Genomic DNA, 17557 nt, shown 5'->3' with positions numbered 1-17557 from the left:
GTGGGCAGGCGGGCCTAATGATGGTGGGTTCGGTTCCGGTTGGAAGGAGTGGACGGTAGCCGAGATCGATAAGATCAGAGACTTTCCAGGTTGGTGAGGCTCTCGCGGAGTGCTAGTTGTACATGGACTCGTCCGGCGGGGGAATGTTGCGCTCTCTATCGCTCTTGCGCTGCGTTCGATGTTGAGAGGCGCAGTTTGGCCAGGACGGCGAGTATGTCGAAAGAAGGAAGGGAAGGAATGGAAGTTCCAAAAGACTCGAATTCCAAAAGAATACAAGAACCGATATGTAAAAGCAAGAACCAAATAATCACACGCCCAAGTCGACAAATCTGCCGATTGCGAGGTGGGAAGGAAATGAGCGTGAGGATGGGGACCCTTGGGGAATATGTAAGTCTCCCAGGACGACACACAAGGCCCAGCATGGTTGTCGAGGCTTTTGGACCGGCGATAGGCACAGGCTTGGATCGAGGGTGGGACCAACCCACCAACCCACCAACCCATCTTGCTCGGTCGAGCTGACAAGGGCCGGGCGGAGAACTGAACCCACTGGTGGACAGACGGCGCAGGACGACACCCCTGCACCCTTGTCCGTATGTCTGGGGCAAGACGACGACAAGATACATCAGATGGCTGGCGCGGTTTTCCCAGGGTTGGGTTGGATGGCGCAGCGCGCTATGCCGCTCTAGGCAATTTCTAATTCTGGAGGCATGCAACGCGGAGGTACCGCCAGAGCGAGGATACCTTCTCTGCACCCTTGCTCTTTCTTGGAGAGACCTGGTGGGGCGAGACGCCAATACATGCAACTAGCAATTCAGGCACGCTCCCACGAGGTCCACTAGGTACATGCATAGTCCACTACTGCGTACGGTCGGCACCTCGCAGGAACATGGGCTACCTCGGACAGTTCGATTCATTCGACTCTTGGGAGAGGTGTCTCTCTCTGACTGCCGCTGCCATCCGGGGAAAATGAAATTGGCGAGCAGGTGGAGCGGCCTTGACTTCGTCTTGGCTCTGTCTCTCTGTTGGCATAGTGGGTCTGGCGTTGGGTCTGGCGGACGAGGGATTTCGTCCTCGATGGCCGTTGCAGTGGCTCATGTCGTTCGTAATCTTGGAAGATAACTACCTACATACTGCTTATGCACCTGGATAGAGCGATTTTTGATTGCCCTGCTCTCATCCTCACACAGACCAACGAGCGACAGTTATGCGTGACGGCGTCGGGCGCTAGCTTTCTGATAGGCCAGCTCTGGGGAGGATTACCATCCAGTGCATCCAGTGCACCCACACAATTTGCACAAATGGCTCGAGGGCGATCAAAAGGTTCTGCCTCCGACGCACAGCCATCGCGGTCGTCGCAGCCAATTCGCTGCTAATGCTGTCCTGTCACACTCCTCCAACTCTCTCGTTTGTTCGGCTGGCCAGTCGTTTACCGCGCCGTGTGGCAAAACGGGATGGAATGCAAGGCACCAAGTCATCCGGAGGCCACCCACATCAGCCGTCAACTCACCGGACAGGACAGACGCTGGCAGAAGAGAGGGGAGCGGAACGAGCGTCGCGCTCGCACCGCCGATCCTGTGGTGTGTGTGTGCGTGTGTTCGTGTGCAGCGAACGCAGGTGCCTCTCTGCCTCGCACACTAGTGTACGTCGTAGTCCGTAGTGTAGCGAATAAGTGTACTGCGGTCATAGTAGGTACATACCTACCTAAGTAAGTTGGTAGGACTCCAGATGCTGTAGTGTATGCATCTAGGTAGATCCAAGCACTGTTCCCAGTCCCATACGACGTATCGTATTGGATTGTACACTGATTGTTTAGTCACTTCGTAGTGCCAACTATAGCGGATTTGCAACAGCCAGGACCCGGTACCAGAGAGTGGCAGCGATCTTCAGGCTGGGTCGGAACATTATGTTGCTCGAAACAACGCGGCAAAGCCTCTTATCTTCATGCGTAATGATTGCGGTGGAGTGTGTACGAAACACCCAGCAAATGGTGTCAGCATTGAAACTGATGCCCGGGATGATCCGCCTACGATTTCATGCCTTCGAAGGCGGGGATCTCATTAACCAGGAATTCGAGTTTTTGGCGGAACTTTGGAGAGACAGGCAGGAAACCTAGAAATTCGGTGACATGGACGGAGAGAGGTATTTTGTACCTTTCCAACCTCCATTCTATGCCATTCGGGCGAATGAGAAACCAAGGTTGAGTGATCGTTTCAGATACCAGGTATTCCATGTGATACACATACACACTCACTATGTATACAGGTGCTAAAAATATAAAGAAGAGCTCAAGCCGGAGGTGGGAAAAGTGACGAGAAAAAATGAAAAGATGCAGTGAGAGTGGTGAGTCCAACAGGCGGCAGCCATCAGCATCACCACCACCACCCAATCCGGCGTCAAGACCGTCCACACCCGCGCAAGCCAAAATAGCCAGAATTGGCCGTTGTGATGCTGCGCCAGCGAATGGGACCTGGCAGTGGCAGTGATGGCATGCGTTTTATGCAGCGCAGGTCAACCAGGCAGGCGCCTTTATCTTCATTGGTGTGCGTGTAAGAACGTGAAACCACTAACCAGTTAGCGGACGGGCCATGGTGAGTGGAAGTGGCCATTCAGAGAGGCTCGTCAGAGCCCCTCCAAACCCTATCGAGAGCGGCCGCCTGGAATTGCACCTCAGCTTTTGCGCTCCCGGCTTCACCCTTTACGAGTTTCCGTATCACAGCTGTGGCAACACGATCTAACATGTCGTCACATTTCTGCTTAGTCGCTGTCACAAGCCTGTCAAAATCCCTCTCCCTACCAACGGCTCCGCAGGCCGCCCAAAAGGAAGAACGAGACATCAGCTGGTAGGTGGGTGGCTGACCGGCCAGTCGCGCCACAGGGAAGTTTTCAAGTCAAGGAAGAAAACGAACGAAAAGGCGAAGGAAAAGAAACGAAAAGAGACAAATCACATCGCAGAAGAAACACTTCAGCCACTTACCTGACCTAATAGGTAGATTCCAAAGACCCGACTGGTTCGGCGAGGTAAAACCTCCTTCCACCCTTTGCGCTCCTCTCTTCGCCAAGGGAAAAGCAACGTCGCCAAAACCTGTCCCTCAGGAAAGCTGTTAGAACCTTGCGCCACCTACATAGTATACATCTACCTGTATACGATGCAGGCCTGATACCGCCATCAACACCGGTCTCGAGCGAGCGGAACATAGGGGCATCTCAATGGCTGATTCCAGAATGGGAATGCGGTTCATCGTCATTCCCCACGACAGTTGACCCTGTCAGAGCCCACAAGCAACGCCGTTTACTTTAGGTGAAACAGCCAATCCTACATAATGGCCTTGTGAATGCATTAAACCAACATACTGTCACCACAACGTGACATTCGGTCTGTTTTCTCTTTCACTGCTACCTGTAAGGGTACGCTAGCTCATTCTCGCCTCTTCCACAATGGGGCTACGGTGAGGGTTCCGTTCCGGGTACCTCTCTGACCTTCCTTCTCTGGACACTCTACAGTGGAGGTAAGCATCTGGTCGAGTAGCTACCTAACTATCCAGGGTATGTAGTAATTGGATTCCTGCTCAGAGCCTCAGAGTCATCTTGACTCTTCTCTAATCAATCTACCTACAGAGTACCTACATAAATGTGTACTTGGTTCGTCGTCGTTAATCTCTCGGATATTCGCCAAAATAACACCTGTCATTCTCCCAATACGGCAGCTTGGCTGCTTGTGAGCCCCATGAGCTCATGATACAGTGCGTATACGTAGCGCGTACCAGGAGTCATGACAGATCCTGTGGATCTTCTTCCCAGACCCTCTCACAATCCTGACCCTAAGTCGCCATGGATTTAGCCAAACATGTACCCCAGGCCAGATGGTACATGATTCACGTCTATCACCTCGGCCATCTCAAGGCTTATTATCAGTCCTGCACTCGTACCTTGCATATGCGGTACATATTTTGCCATGCACTGTGTATGTACGAACACCGTCGCTCCTGCACTTGCAGTTGGTCGATGGAACCTGGAAGCAGCATGCAGGTACAAACATTATTCCCTCAGCTCTCGGTTATTCTTGGTTGTTGGCGTCAGCCTCTGCAGAGCCTTTTCTTTTTGCCTCTATACACGGTACCTTCTTCAGAAATGGGGCTTCGTCCTCGACGCCAGGCCAGGATGGGCATGGGGGCCATCAACGTCCCTTCCTCAAGCCAAGGCCGCTTTGACATTGAAAGTCTGTGGAGCAGAAGAGGTGCGGAATCATCATCGACCAACTTCCCAAACCCTTCGCAGTTTAGCGGAAGGACTAATATCCGACGCTATGCTAGTGCTACTACCAAGCGCAAGGAGCTATCCCTACTCCCCTGGTCCCCGCTAATTACCTGGTACCTTTAGCGTGTTCAGGGCTGTCAACTGTCAACTTTCGAGTCTCGCCACCATGGACTCGGGTCGACAGAGCCGGGAGTGATTGTGTGACGAACCAAGAGGCTGGAACAGGTTAACCAGAAGGAGCAAGTTAGCCAACAATCAAGAAGAAGACCCCTGGTACGACTGTTGGAGAGAATAGCACTTGCTTGATTCTGAGCACCAAACGGAACAAAGAAGCAGACATCCTTTCGCACCTCCCTCTGGAGCTATCACCGTCGTAGGAATCGGATCAACTCCGGAGTGCATACTGCATATATACAATCTCCCGCCACACACTATTGCCGGCCAATTCTACCAACCGGGCACTATTTGGATCTGCACAGCACCCCCAGAAGGGTCATGATTGCTCTGCTTTCGAGATCGACAGACATACTGAGGGAAAAGAGAGGGAATCAAGCGAAACGGCAAGGAATGGGGGGGAATCAAATGGTCCAGGCCCGAAAACACTTGCCGTGGCCCATAGGAGTTTGATCTTCGCCGAAGGAGAAAGTCGCTTCAACAACCAGACCACAAAAGTCCTTCATCGACAAGATGCTCCACGGTGGCACAGACCGTTGTCGGTTGAACCTGGTCTGGAGCGGTGGCTAACGGGCCGCGGATATGTAGCCGTGTGGCCCCAATCAACTGATAACATCGGCGACCAGGGCCTAAACTGGGCTAGCAAACCGTCCTCCCCAAAGATGCTGCTACCCCGGTCCTCGGATGGGACCGCCTCCACACCCACTGGACACCCTGCGAACAGAAGTACTCCATACTAGTGTACGTGTAGCTCGAAAACTGCCTAACTATTTTGCTTTATCCGGCGGGAGGATTCTCCCACGGTGAACTGCCCGGTTGGTATCCTACTGGCCACTTTGGAGTGGGAGGATTGCGTTCTCGCGCCATCGGTGGGTAGTGGATTCGACGGCGTGGAAATGCAGCCGCCCCATTCGGTCCTTTCCTCCCCAAGACTTGGGATCCAGACTTGAGGTTCAATGCCTTTCGGCTCCCAAAAAAGGACATGGGGTAAACATGGCATCTGAGATATCCACCCAAGAGCAAAATGTGCTACAATGTTCCCTAACGTCAGACCACGGCTAGAGGGACGGGACCGAAGGGTAAGACAGTTTATCTCAACGACTTTTGGGTTTTAGATCTCGATCTCCATCCTTCCCTGGCTTCTCCAGATACCATACTAAAGAAAATGACCTCACCGCTTTATAACTCCGGCAGAATTCTCCGATCCAAGGCGGTGAGCACGAGACTGATTCAGAAGAACCTGAGCGGTGGGGTCTTCAATAACGCCTTCCTGCCACCCACGGTGCCAGAAACAGTTTACAGTTTACACACGGTCCGACGTCGGTATGTATCATTGCTCTTCCCAAGCATGGATTGTGGAAAAATCGAAATCGTTCCACACCCCGCTAGCGCAGGTACCATCATTGTGTCGACCAATGGGCGTTTCCGCGGACCTTGTCGACGGGACCCTTGGTTGGTTCAAAGGCCAAGCAAGCCCCGCCTTTTCCCAAAACCCAGGGCCCAATTTCCGTTTGCATGAAGCAGTTCGCTTCATCAGCCCACCATTTATTTCCTCCGAATTCACTACACCGAAGCCCGCAGATATATTATGTCTCGTGGATAACTCGGTACCGGTCGGAGGAGACAGGTATAGGAATAGAAACAGACAAATGCGACGAGGCTCTGCAACAACTCAATGCTTGACCCACGTTGTCGATCTCTCCCGTGGCGCATTATCTAACGGAGATAATCATCCCCATCCACGATGTCACCACGGTCAAGTGGAAAGTGCGAGAGTGCACGGGCCAGATTAGTTTGACCCGCCACCGCTAATCACCTAAGCCCTTTCTGGGGAACGGGAAAGTGAGAAACGACAGACCAGGAAGAGTTACAGGACCGTTGCAGGTGTACACTACAACTATGGAGTACCTACGGCTGTACATACTTAGTACGGGATATACAGTACCCTGGTTACAACCTGGTCTGACAGACTCGGCGGAGGTTTTACAAAGTGCAGTTATTGACAGGGTATGAGTGATAAGAAGCTCCTCCTACATCACACCCTGTTGAAAAATCTGCACTCGATACGATTGGACATGTCTCGTTTTGCGATTGATAGGAATTGGGAAGGAAAGTATTGGAATTCCTTTTTTGCAACTAACCTGGCTACCTTAGCTCATCAGCTGAGGCAGGTTGAAGATGCGAGATGACGAATCGGTATTCGCGAGAGGATGGAGCTGAATAGGTCTGGTCAAGCGGGCTGAAGAACCCCGATGAACTTGCATTGATTAGCAACCTCCTAGCGCAGAGGTTGAATGAACTGTGAGGTCTGTCAGGTCTGTACACAGTAAGACCCTTCCCTTACCACACGTGCGCGAGACCTACCCTTACCACGGGTAGTTCTTCATTCCTCTTCACCAGCGATCATTCCGCACGTTGGGGGTTTGTTTGTTCATTATTTCTTCAAATCAGCTGGTGCCTCTCTGAAGTGTGGTCGCATTACGAAATAAACCCCCCGATCTCTGGATCCCCAATGTGATAGGGCTCTCATCACTGCAGGGCGCAGGGCGGCCAATGCAGGTGCCTGTCACTTATGAGCTATCCATACGCATAATGCACATTGGCTAGGTCCAGTGACTGCAGGTGAGCTGGGGCCCTGGTATTTGCTGGCTCGTAAAGATATTTCCATTACGAATTGACTTCCAAAGTTAGTAACGAGTGATGTTTCTTCTATCTCGAGCTGACGCCGGTCAGTTTCCTAATCTTTGTCTCTTCACTCCCACGTAGCATAGACAACCATGTAGGCTCCCTCTTGGCAGCAGGGACCAAACTTGATAAGAAACCCTGGTGTAGTGGGGGCTATCGACGACACTTTGAAGTGGGCACCGTGGATGTGACAGTTCCTGGCTTGAGAGAGATCTTGAAACGTCATTGTTTCTTCTAGCTTCCATCCTAGGCTACATTGTGAAAGTCCGTTGAATGCAGAGCCCTGAAGAGACCCTGCAGTCTGCAGTATGGTTGCCACCACTGCCATAGTCAGCGCCAGCAGTCGTCCTTCTCATCCCCTGGGGCGCGTCCCACACGAACATGGATGATGGATGGGCATGAAAAGCGCCACCAGCTGCCGTCGAGAGCGGCTTGACACGATTGGTGCCTCGGGAGGAGCTTCTGCGGGTGCCTTGGGTCAACCCGCCGCGGGGGTCAGAGCTGTCCAATCCTGTGGGCTTGGTCCCGTAAAAAGTTTGGAACCGGCGATGCAGATCCTACAAGGGACGGCCGGCCAGGCCGTGCCGGGGGGTCCCATAGACCTCTCGGGTCCTGCCCGCTGTCAATGCCCTGGGGGCTCGAGACTTGCGGTTCTCTGGCAGTCTGCAGTTGCGTGCTGCGTGATGGGATGGCCATGTCGGCATATTCTCCTGTCTGTCTCCGACACCGGCTTCCCATGTCGCCGACTTACGTCCATTGCACCTTCGTTTTGTCGTCGTTGCTTTTTCCGTGGTACATTGAACAACCAGGCGAGTGCCTCGTGCCCTGGCATCGAAAAGCAGAGTGCAACGGTCTGAAACGGAACAGCCACAGGTGGCATATGTCCTAATCAGTCGACATCCACATGCATGGGTCCCTACCAGCAAGACGGACAGCACCAGTTTATTTCCCGCCTTCCCCACGTGTCGCATTAACACAGCTGCTCGTAATCTCACTGCTTCCGCTCCCTGGGCTGCCCGGTTACTATTATTACCTATTTTCGGTGGTTTCCTGCAGAAGCAAGCATCAGAGGCTGCCAAATCCACCAAGTGGGCGGTGTGCCTTGCAACCATCTCTGTTTCTTCTTCCTTTTTTTTTCTCTCTCGCGGCATCGCTTTTCCGGTCGTACGTGCGAGGCCACCAAGCTGCCAACTTTTTTTCTTCTTTTAAAAAGTCAAAGTGTCACGGACGCGAGGGGCGAGTGTTGAGCGCATTCCTCGACCCCGCATCTGCCAGACGTCGGACGAAGCGTCTGCGGGCGTGGGGCTCGTTCGCGATCGATTGCGCACAAGATTGTCGGATCTCGTCCATCTGATGGGCCAAGCCAGAGCGTGCATTCCGGTCCTGCAGGTTGAGGGGGTCTGTTCCTGCGGCGAGGCATCCCGTTGGGCGAGGTCACCAAGGTTGCGCCAGATTAAGAGCCGTCGAGTATAGGGCCTCGAAGCCAATGCGCCGCTGGATGGGACGCATCGCGGGGACCCCCTCTTTAGCTGAGCCAGCTCCCAAGCTTGAGAGACTGTCGGCACTTGATCCCGGCCCCAGTCGTCGCCCCCAAGCCTCCCTCGCTCGGACGGTCGAATTGGATGCCCACGGTTGCCTACCGGCCGTGGCATCGGGATTCCGTCTAGTGTGTGCCGCGCTATCTCTTTCTAGAAGGTCGTCAATGCAACAGTGGAAAGCAACCACTTCTAAACCTTGGCTCTTGCGCTGTTATTTTGAACCACGGCCGTGGGCTGTGTGCCGAGTTGTAAACCGTGGATGACGAGGCAGCTAACCATGATTCGATGGTCTGAAGACAATTGGCGATTGCAAGCTCTGTCCCATGGTTCGGGATCTTCCCTGAGGAATATTGCGCAGATCGTCTGCCGTCTCTGTCAAGTCACCACCCTCCCTCCAGCTTGCTGTGCCATGTCGGCCGTGCCCCCCCGGGGAACGGGCGAGTCCTGCAACCATCAAGTACCGATTGTGAGAAAAGACCAATGGTAGAGATCGCCATTGGCGCAACCAGCCTTGCCTCGGTGCAACGCTGTTACAGTGAGCCAGATTATGTCGATTGGCTACCACGTTGTTTCGAGTTGATCGCTGTCCACCTTGTTGCTACCTCAAGACCGCTTCGTACTATATCGCAATCCATATATGTGTGAGAGGCATAGTGTTATGCGATCGCCTCAGCCTGCCAGCCGAAGAAGGGACTCGACCTTGAACTCGTCTATTTCTGGCTACCCCTCGAGGACTCGGCGAAGTACTATTTGTGTCTGCTACTTCGGCTTCACACCGACATTCTCAGAAGGGAATCCGGAACCGATCCCCGAGTAGCGAAGGCAATGGGTGTCATATGCAGGAAAGGTAACTGGCGTCCCATCCAAGGCATAGGCGATGAGGCAGAGTCGTTTCTCCTTGCCTAGGTGTGTGATCAGTTCAGGGGCGATATTCAGCGACACAGCAGACCTATGTCCAGACCTCCTTCTTAGTGCTTTGCTGCGTGGGCACAAAGCTATTTTGAGACCAAATATCAGGTTCTACTCGTGACATTGCTCTCAGTGTATCGTCTGCCTTCATGACGTATGTCAAACCGATGGCATATATTGATACCAAGGACAGATCAAGGAGCTCGTTGTGAGATATACTTACCTTCTACAAGCAGGGACGTCTCTTTGGGGAAGGATCCCAAGACCAGGTGTTACAGTCCGAGAGGCGTCGCCTTCTATAAGACTTGCCTGCCGTAGTACAAGTATCTGTCCCTCATATAGAGCCAATATTGATGGAGTCAAGTTGGCAACCCATGATGTTTGATATCTGACATCCGGCAGGGGCAACAGGTCGCAATGTCTGTAGTACACTCTTGCAACTTGACCATGTTGCCATCCCCCGTGTCTAATGGAGTTACTGGTGACCTTGATTCATTTGGCCTATTATAACTAGGTTGCCTCCTGGTCATAACTATCGCAATTGTTGTGCATTTGGCAGAACACAAGGCTTCAACTCAGAACCACATCTTTTACTACTTTCAAGCCCACCGTGAGAAGCTGGTGAGAAACTTCTACAATGGTTGCTTCGCAAGAAATGGGCGTGAAAGGTATCACAGGATTTTGTGCTGCAGCGATCAGTTGTAGACACTGAGGTGCAATCAACATTGGTTCCGGGTTAGGGTTAAAGTTCAAGGCCATCTGAACTCGCCGAGTTCAGCAATTGAATATCTCAAAAACTCATCACTTTCCGCTCTAACAGCAAACCGATTCAGCTAGAGCCAACCCTATTTTGTCAGCTGGTCATTCGTATCCTGGAGACGTCTTGATTGCATAGTCTGCGCCTGAACGCGTCTCCTGTGCAACCTCCCACGACCTGAAAAGCTCAGACACAGGCATTTGACAAGCAACCTCAAAGTCTCAACTCTCAAGACCATCTCCATTTAACCCCCGTCTCACAACAGGGGTTGAGCCGCGGCAAAGGAAGACATCAATCCGCAGACCAGCCCGCCCCGATAACTCTTACCACCCCATCCCATCATCCCATCATCATCATCATCATCATCATCATCATCATCCCCACCATCATCATCATCATCCCCACCAAACCCCCCGCAACTTTCCCAACCATGACCCCAACCCCACGCAGCCTCGCGGCCACAGCCCCAGCCGCCGAAGAATCAGAAGAAGAAGACTACATGACAATGGTCATCCCGGACGCCCTGCCCCCCGGCCGGGGTGGTGGTGTCGCCGGCGCCGGCCCCGAGACATCTCTCCAGCGCCGGCAGCGCCTCCGCCGCGAGGGCGAGCAGCGCGGCCGCGTCAAGTCGCGGGCCGAGCTGGCCGCTGAGGAGGAGGCCGCGCGCGAGCGGGCCCTCGGCACGTCGCTGCTCGCCGACCCGGCCGTGGCGGGGCGGAGCAAGGGGTTCGCCATGATGGCGAGGATGGGGTTCAAGGGGGGCGCGCTGGGGAGGAAGGGCGGGGAGGAGGAGGCGGGGAACGAGAAGGGGGAGGGGGAGGGGGCCGGTGGGGCGCCTGCTAATGATGGGCCGCGGGTGGAGCCGATTCGGATATCGGTCAAGGATGATCGCGGGGGCATCGGGCTGGAGAGCGAGAAGAAGCGGAAGCTCAGGGAGGCGGCCGAGGCGGCGGAGGGGCAGGCCAAGAGGGTCAAGGCGGACGAGGGGGAGTACCGCGAGCGGGTGCGGCGGGAGCGGGAGCTGGCTAGGCTGGAGAGGCAGGTCCACGGCGCCCAGAAGATCGCGGAGCGGATGGACGAGGAGAAGGAGTCGGGAATCGAGGTCGCGGAGAGCGGCAAGAGGAGGACCGTCTCGTCGCGGCCGCTAAAGTCTATCAGCGTCCTGTGGAGAGGGCTGGTTCGGGCGCGAGAGGAGGCAGAGAGGGACCGGAGGATGAGGTATGACCTTGAACAGAGCTTGTCAAGGCTTCCAACGTATGAGGACGAGCACGAGGATGAAGACGACAAAAGGGCACTGGGGAAGTCGAAGACGGTCTTTGCTACTGCCCAGGACCTCGACGAGGAAGATCCTGAGCTGGACGAGTTCAACGCTCTGCCCCCAGAAGAACGGCTACAAAAACTGGTCGACCACCTCAGGAAGGAGCATCACTACTGCTTCTGGTGCAAGTTCACCTATCCAGACGAGAGCATGGAAGGTTGTCCCGGTACGACAGAGGAGGATCACGACTAGAAAGCGGATTTTAGGTCGACAAAAGAATACAGTTTATCTTACAAGTCTGCATTATATATGATTCTACCCCTGGTATACATGCTGTCGGACCTGGCCCGCTTCACTCTTGCAATGCCTGGCTCTCCCCGGTCATCTTCTCAGCATCTTTCGATACCAACATACCATACACGCCCATCTGCTGCGCCGCCTCCTCGTAAAGTAGTTGGAGCTCCTCTTCCGATGCCTGCGCCTTGTGGAAAATGAGAGCCTCTAAGACGACACAAAGTTCATGGGCCTTTTGCACTGGAGTCAGGTTTTCCAAGGTCCGACCTTCCTTCTCCAATGCACGCCGGCGCTCCTCCATGAGGAATTGGGTGATCTTGCTTGCATTCATCAGAAGTTTCTTGTTCCTCTGGGTGGGTCGGCTGAGTGACATAGTCCCCGCGGCGAGCTCGACGAGCAAGGTCTCCGACGGTGCGAAGGAGAAGAGCTCCCGCATCGCCCTCGTGGCAGCAAGCATCCCGGCGTAATCCTGGAGCTTGAGGAAGGAGTGGAGGATGGATCTTGGCAGCTGATCGAAAGCTGTTTCCGAGTCGAAACTCCAGGAGGACTCTACCAAGTCGCGGAAGAATTGTCGGCACATGACGGCATCCTGCTCGACTAGATCATCGTACTTGACAACCAGTCGATTGATAGATAGCGACTTGTATAGGGCTAGGAATGTGTGGGCGTCGGGGGCGATGTGGTGCTCCCGAGTCATCGAGTGGTAGAAGTCCAACGCTCTTTTAGCCTCACAGTTCTGGATGTATGACTCGATCAACTGATTCATCATAAAGCTGTTCGTCGCAATCTCGGCCTGTTCGAAGGATGTCCAGAGCTTCTCTATCTCCTTGTGGAGTCCTCGATGTCGATAGTTCTCGGCCATCAGGGAGAATGTCTCCAGCGTCGCCTTCGGCACGAATCTTAGGCCAGGTGTATCCTCCTGTGGACTGGCCATGGTGAGCCTTAGAGGCCATTCTAGCAAGGCTTGTCGCTCGCGCAGTTGGACGAATAGTAGCCGCGAACGGATCATGGCCCATGCAAGCTCTTCCGCCTTTTGCACGTTTTCCGCCGTTTCCGTCCGTAGCCATGCTCCGATAAGACCATTGACTTGGATTGCAGAGCCCAGTATGCCTTTCTCTTCCATATACTTGATCACGTTGAAGGCACCGTCAAGATCGCCAGCACCTATCAGTCTCTTCAGCCACTTCCCAAGGAAGAACTGGTTTCCGACAGTAGGTGGAAGTTTTGCCTTTCCACGGATGTCAATGCAGGTGGAGAACATCATGTCGACAAAGGCTTGCAAGCCTAATTCCGTCTTGTTCGTTGACAGGAAAGAGGCAATGACTTCGTCATAGTCCTCTATTGTAATGGAAGTGCCCAGGAGATCTCGGAGCTGGCGATAGCGCTCCCAGGCCTTTTCTTCGGTCGCCTCCTTCTGCGCGCAGGCTCGAATGAGCGGGACGAGGATTCTCGGGTCGGCGTCGTATGATGAGTCGAAGAGAGTGTCGACAGCCCTCTCCGCCCGCTCGAGATCGCCGGAATGGGAGCACATGCGGACTCCAAGTTCCCAATATTCCTTAAACGTCTCTGGTTTTGACCCGAGCGAGCTCGCGCCCTTCCTCCAGTTGTCGATTGCGTCCTTATCCCAACCGGAAATGAACATTGCCTCGATGGCAAGAAGCTGCTGAGAACCATCAAGTGGAAACCCTGCCACCCTCATATCCTTTGAAAGAACGTGGATATGGGCCATGCGGCTGGTGTTCCACTCCTTCTCGTAGGAGAGAATCCGCCACAAAAGTTCCCAGACTTCTTTCGGGACCACGCCCCATGACGTCGACAATGTCTTCCGGGCTGCGCTGTAGTATTTCCACGTGCTTGAAACAATCTTGGGCGTAATTTTGCCCTTGCTCATGTCCTCAAACGCATTTTGCAGATACGTGTTGAGTCGGCTGACATGGTAAGCCTTGCTCTTCGGCCAGCAATCTTCGGGTATGCCTGGCGGAGAGCCCTGGATCGCCTGTCGACTCCCATACAGTCTTTTGAGCTCGTATGCCTTGTCCTTCATTCCATATTTCTCCATCAGTTGGAACAGTTTGGCTGTATCCTGGAGCTTCTTCTCCAGCTCATTGATGGTAGACTCCACGTCATCGTCCAAGCCACTGATGGCCTTATTAAACTCTTCATTATCTTGCAAACGTCTGTATCTTCCCGGCCGCTCCTCGTTAAAATACCGTACTTCGACTTGATTGTCGTTAAATGGCGACACCTTGGGAGTTTCCTCAGTTGGGGCGGTTCGAAGAGGAGGTGTCGCGACACGTTTTGAGTAGCTTCGGCGCCATGTCCTCGGCCGGAATTTCGGAAGGATTCGAAGATGGGCAAGACATGATTGGCATACGTAGCTTCCACAGCTGCCCGCCTCCAGGGGAAATAATCTGGGTGGCATGAATGGCGGCAGAATCAGGTTCACTCGGCCCAACTCTTCAAGGAGCCATTCGCGGTTGAGTCGCAACGCCCGAGAGCTCGCGTGAACCTTTTTTAACAGGGGTCCCCTTATCGAGTCCCGATAAGGGAATTTGGTCTTGACCGCCTTCGGCAGAATTAAAAGGTCCCGCCAAAATTTTGGCACCGCCTTGAAGCAGGAAGATGAAGCGGAACCTCCAACTCTAACAAAAAAAATAAGACGACGACTTCATCCAATTATTATTTCAAGTCACAATTACCAATAAAAGGGGGACGCCATGTCGGGCCCCAACCCCGAATTCCTCCGTTTCACCGGCCACAAGTCCTTTACACAACGCCTAGTCCTCTCCACCCTGACCGGCCGACCAGTGCACATCTCCAAGATCCGCAGCACCTCTCCCACGAACCCCGGCCTCGCGCCCCACGAGGTCTCCTTCCTCCGCCTCCTCGAGGCCGTTACCAACGGCGGCTCGGTAGAGATCTCCTACAGCGGCACGACGATAACCTACCACCCCGGCCTGATCACCGGCTCCGCGGCGGGCGCCGGCGCCCTCGCCGGCGACGTGATCGAGCACTCCGTTCCGGCCGGCTGCGCGCGCGGCGCCACCTACTTCCTCCTCCCGCTGGCCCTCCTGGCGCCCTTCTCTAAGGCGCACATGAACGTCCGCCTCTGCGGGCCGGGCGTCGTCACCGCGGCGACCCCACGCGGCGACCCGTCCGTCGACACCTTCCGCACCGCCGTCCTCCCGCTGTACGGCCTCTTCGGTATCCCCCCGGCGCGCATCGAGCTGCGCGTCCTCGCGCGCTCCTGCGCGGGGACGGGCCGCGGCGGCGGCGGCGGCACCACGGGGGGCGGTGGCCTCGTGGAGCTGCGGTTCGCCAGCCAGGTGCGGCTGCCCAAGACGCTGCACCTCAACCGGCGGCCCGGGCGGGTGCGCCGGATACGCGGGGTGGCGTACTGCACGGGCGTGTCGGCGTCGAGCAACGGGCGCATGATCCACGCCGCCAGGGAGGTGCTGAATCAGCTGGTGCCGGACATCCACATCGCCGCCCAGTACGACCAGGCCCCGCTCGTGTCGGCGGGGCCGGACAGGGGGGCCGGGAAGAAGAGGGCGGGCATCGGTTTCGGCCTCAGCCTCGTCGCAGAGTCGAGCGCCGCGGGCGTGTTCTACTCGGCCGACGAGGTGGCGCCGCCTCAGGGCGGGGTTGTCCCCGAGGATATTGGGAAGCGGTGTGCGTATCAGTTGTTGGAGACAATATCGCTGGGTGGCTGTGTGAGCCCCGTATCATCTTCAACGGTATTGACCTTGATGGCGATGGGCTCGGAGGATGTGGGGAGGTTAAGATTGGGCAGAGACGTTGTCGGGAGGGAAGAGACCGTGACCTTGGCAAGGGATCTGAAGAAATTTGGCGCCAGCAGTTGGGGGATACGGGATGTAGATGATGATGATACGACCGACTTGATCGTTTCTGTAAAAGGTACCGGAGTTGGGAACATTGGGAGGAAGATGGCTTGACGAACCATATCCACTGCAAGTCAAACTGGTACAACACTCTCCCCATGGTTTCACTTCTTTTGTGACGATGGACTGCCTCGTCAAGACGACGAAATAAATACATTTACTATTGTCTCCTCTGTGCCTGAAGCCTGGCCCTCCGTTCGGCGGCCATCGCCGCTAGGGTGGCCGTGTATCCGATCGTCTGTAAGGAGTTTTCCGTGTCACCCTGCTGTTCAGCAATGGCGGATCGAATGGCGTGGATGACGTGGAAGTCTCCTATGATGGCATTGCCAGATCTCAATACGCCCGTCAGATCGGGAGCCGCGGGTCTGCCTGAGGGGCCACTCTCTAACAGGCTCGCAGCCTCCTCACTTGCCCCGCCCCTATCCACACGATTATCGGACATGGACCTCAGTTCGATATCGCTCGTCTCATCCGCCGTGGCCGGGCCGTCCCGAAGGGTTCCACGCTCCTCGGCGTCATGGTCCTGAGTCGTAACAGCAGGTAGCGGGGTGTTTTCAGAATTGGCGGCGTTGCGCCTAACGGGCAACACAAGCGTGCGCAGCCTTTCCCGCTCCTGGTGGACCGCCAACATGAGACACTGGATAGTGACCACTACCACGTCCAGGATGAGGAGGCTCAGCTTCGAAGTGGGTGGCTTTTGGCCAACAAAATCCACAATCACACCTCCATGCAGGTATCCCCGAGTTGCCTCCCCGGCATGTGGTAAGGACCAGACCACGTGTAGCAGAATACACAGGAGGTTGGGTACAAATATTGCAAAGACATGTGGTCGACGGGCTGGCAAGAGGAGGAGAAAATCCTCGGATTTCGGCGTGAGAAAAAGGTAGTGGGGGACGACGCGAAGTAATAACCTCGGGAACGAGCATCTGGGGCGCGAGGCATCGTCAGGGCTCCAATTTGCAGCAAACAAGGGTGATCAGAAATAACTTACTCCATGTAGTACAATGCACATATTTCGGCAAACACAAGCATATCCAGGTTCCGCATCAGGTGGGACATGAATTGCAGCTTCTTAGCCAAGCCGGCCTTCCGTTTGAGTGACAGTTCCGATGACGACGGCGATTCGGAAGTGCCATCGCCCCCCTGGCTTTGATCTGCGTTTCTCTCATCGCCGGTGTCGTTATCATTGGGATCGGTCGGAGGCTGGTTGGCCGCGGAGCTCAACGTGGGATCATTGTTCATAGCTCCGCCGCATCAGTGTGAAAGGCACAGGGATAGGATCGACTATCGTGACCTCACATGTCTATGTCGGAAAGGGTAGTAATAAGGATTATGGCGCCTGCTGTGAGAAGCCACAGAACGGCGTAAGCGCTAATATGGACTGCTCAGGGTTGCCGAGTTCGTCGAGTCCATCCCGTGATTAGAGCTGCGATTCAACGTCTTCGTTCTGTAGAATAAAGGAGCATTACCTTACCAAGCTTCCGTGGCTGCGTATGTTGCTGGGCCGGGCCCAAGCTTCTACCGGGAAGCGGGTGAACTTTGTTGCCGCCAAGGCCCGGGCCCCGGCCTGGATGGATAAGTCCCTAGGTATTCCCGCTCCTGCAGGGTCGCTTCCACGGCCTGGCGCAGAGCTTCGAAAGTTCAGGCTTCATGACTCGATCTGCTCTCCTTTCGGCTCCAGTAGACTTTCGTCCTTCTTGGTGGTCTCAAAAGTGGCCGTGTAATATACAATGAACCAAAACTGTTGAATAAGTCCTTCAGCTCGGTAGAGATCGCTTAGACAAGA

General features: G+C 54.8%; 4 protein-coding genes across 4 annotated transcripts; 2 read left to right on the top strand and 2 right to left on the bottom strand.

Annotated features, from left to right (window-relative positions):
• Positions 1-10747: 10747 nt before the first annotated feature.
• QBC33DRAFT_577392 (uncharacterized protein) lies at positions 10748-11827 on the top strand (the record flags this gene model as incomplete). The annotated part of the gene is made up of 1 exon (XM_060430979.1): positions 10748-11827. The coding sequence occupies one exon, from the start codon at positions 10748-10750 to the stop codon at positions 11825-11827; it is 1080 nt and encodes a 359-aa protein (XP_060284529.1).
• QBC33DRAFT_534522 (uncharacterized protein) lies at positions 11805-14354 on the bottom strand. Its single transcript, XM_060427546.1, has one exon. It carries the CDS (start codon positions 14289-14291, stop codon positions 11928-11930), a length of 2364 nt encoding a protein of 787 aa, XP_060284528.1. The 5' UTR covers positions 14292-14354; the 3' UTR covers positions 11805-11927.
• A 94-nt stretch (positions 14355-14448) lies between these two features.
• Positions 14449-15841, top strand: QBC33DRAFT_606693 (RNA 3'-terminal phosphate cyclase/enolpyruvate transferase). Its single transcript, XM_060432311.1, has one exon. The coding sequence runs from the start codon at positions 14587-14589 to the stop codon at positions 15823-15825; it is 1239 nt and encodes a 412-aa protein (XP_060284527.1). The 5' UTR covers positions 14449-14586; the 3' UTR covers positions 15826-15841.
• On the bottom strand, positions 15842-17166 carry QBC33DRAFT_370913 (DSC E3 ubiquitin ligase complex subunit 4). The gene is made up of 3 exons (XM_060423987.1): positions 17071-17166; positions 16763-17015; positions 15842-16697 (listed from the first exon to the last, which is right to left on the bottom strand). The coding sequence occupies exons 2-3, from the start codon at positions 17011-17013 to the stop codon at positions 15932-15934; spliced, it is 1017 nt and encodes a 338-aa protein (XP_060284526.1). The 5' UTR covers positions 17014-17015; positions 17071-17166; the 3' UTR covers positions 15842-15931.
• Positions 17167-17557: the final 391 nt, after the last annotated feature.

The sequence above is a fragment of the Phialemonium atrogriseum genome, assembly GCF_030411735.1.
Source record: "Phialemonium atrogriseum strain 8032-3 unplaced genomic scaffold QBC33scaffold_9, whole genome shotgun sequence".
In the NCBI taxonomy this organism is placed as follows: Eukaryota; Fungi; Ascomycota; class Sordariomycetes; order Cephalothecales; family Cephalothecaceae; genus Phialemonium; species Phialemonium atrogriseum.
Note: the sequence above shows the minus strand (reverse complement) of the source record. Positions and strands in the feature narration are given on the sequence as shown.

Excerpts from the sequence above, each read along its gene's own strand:
- QBC33DRAFT_534522 (XM_060427546.1), bottom strand. The coding sequence starts at position 14,291 with ATGCCACCCAGATTATTTCCCCTGGAGGCGGGCAGCTGTGGAAGCTAC.
- QBC33DRAFT_606693 (XM_060432311.1), top strand. The coding sequence starts at position 14,587 with ATGTCGGGCCCCAACCCCGAATTCCTCCGTTTCACCGGCCACAAGTCC.
- QBC33DRAFT_370913 (XM_060423987.1), bottom strand. The coding sequence starts at position 17,013 with ATGAACAATGATCCCACGTTGAGCTCCGCGGCCAACCAGCCTCCGACC. Across the intron at positions 16,698-16,762 it reads TGTGCATTGTACTACATGGA|ATGCTCGTTCCCGAGGTTAT; the intron begins GTAAGTTATTTC and ends CTCGCGCCCCAG.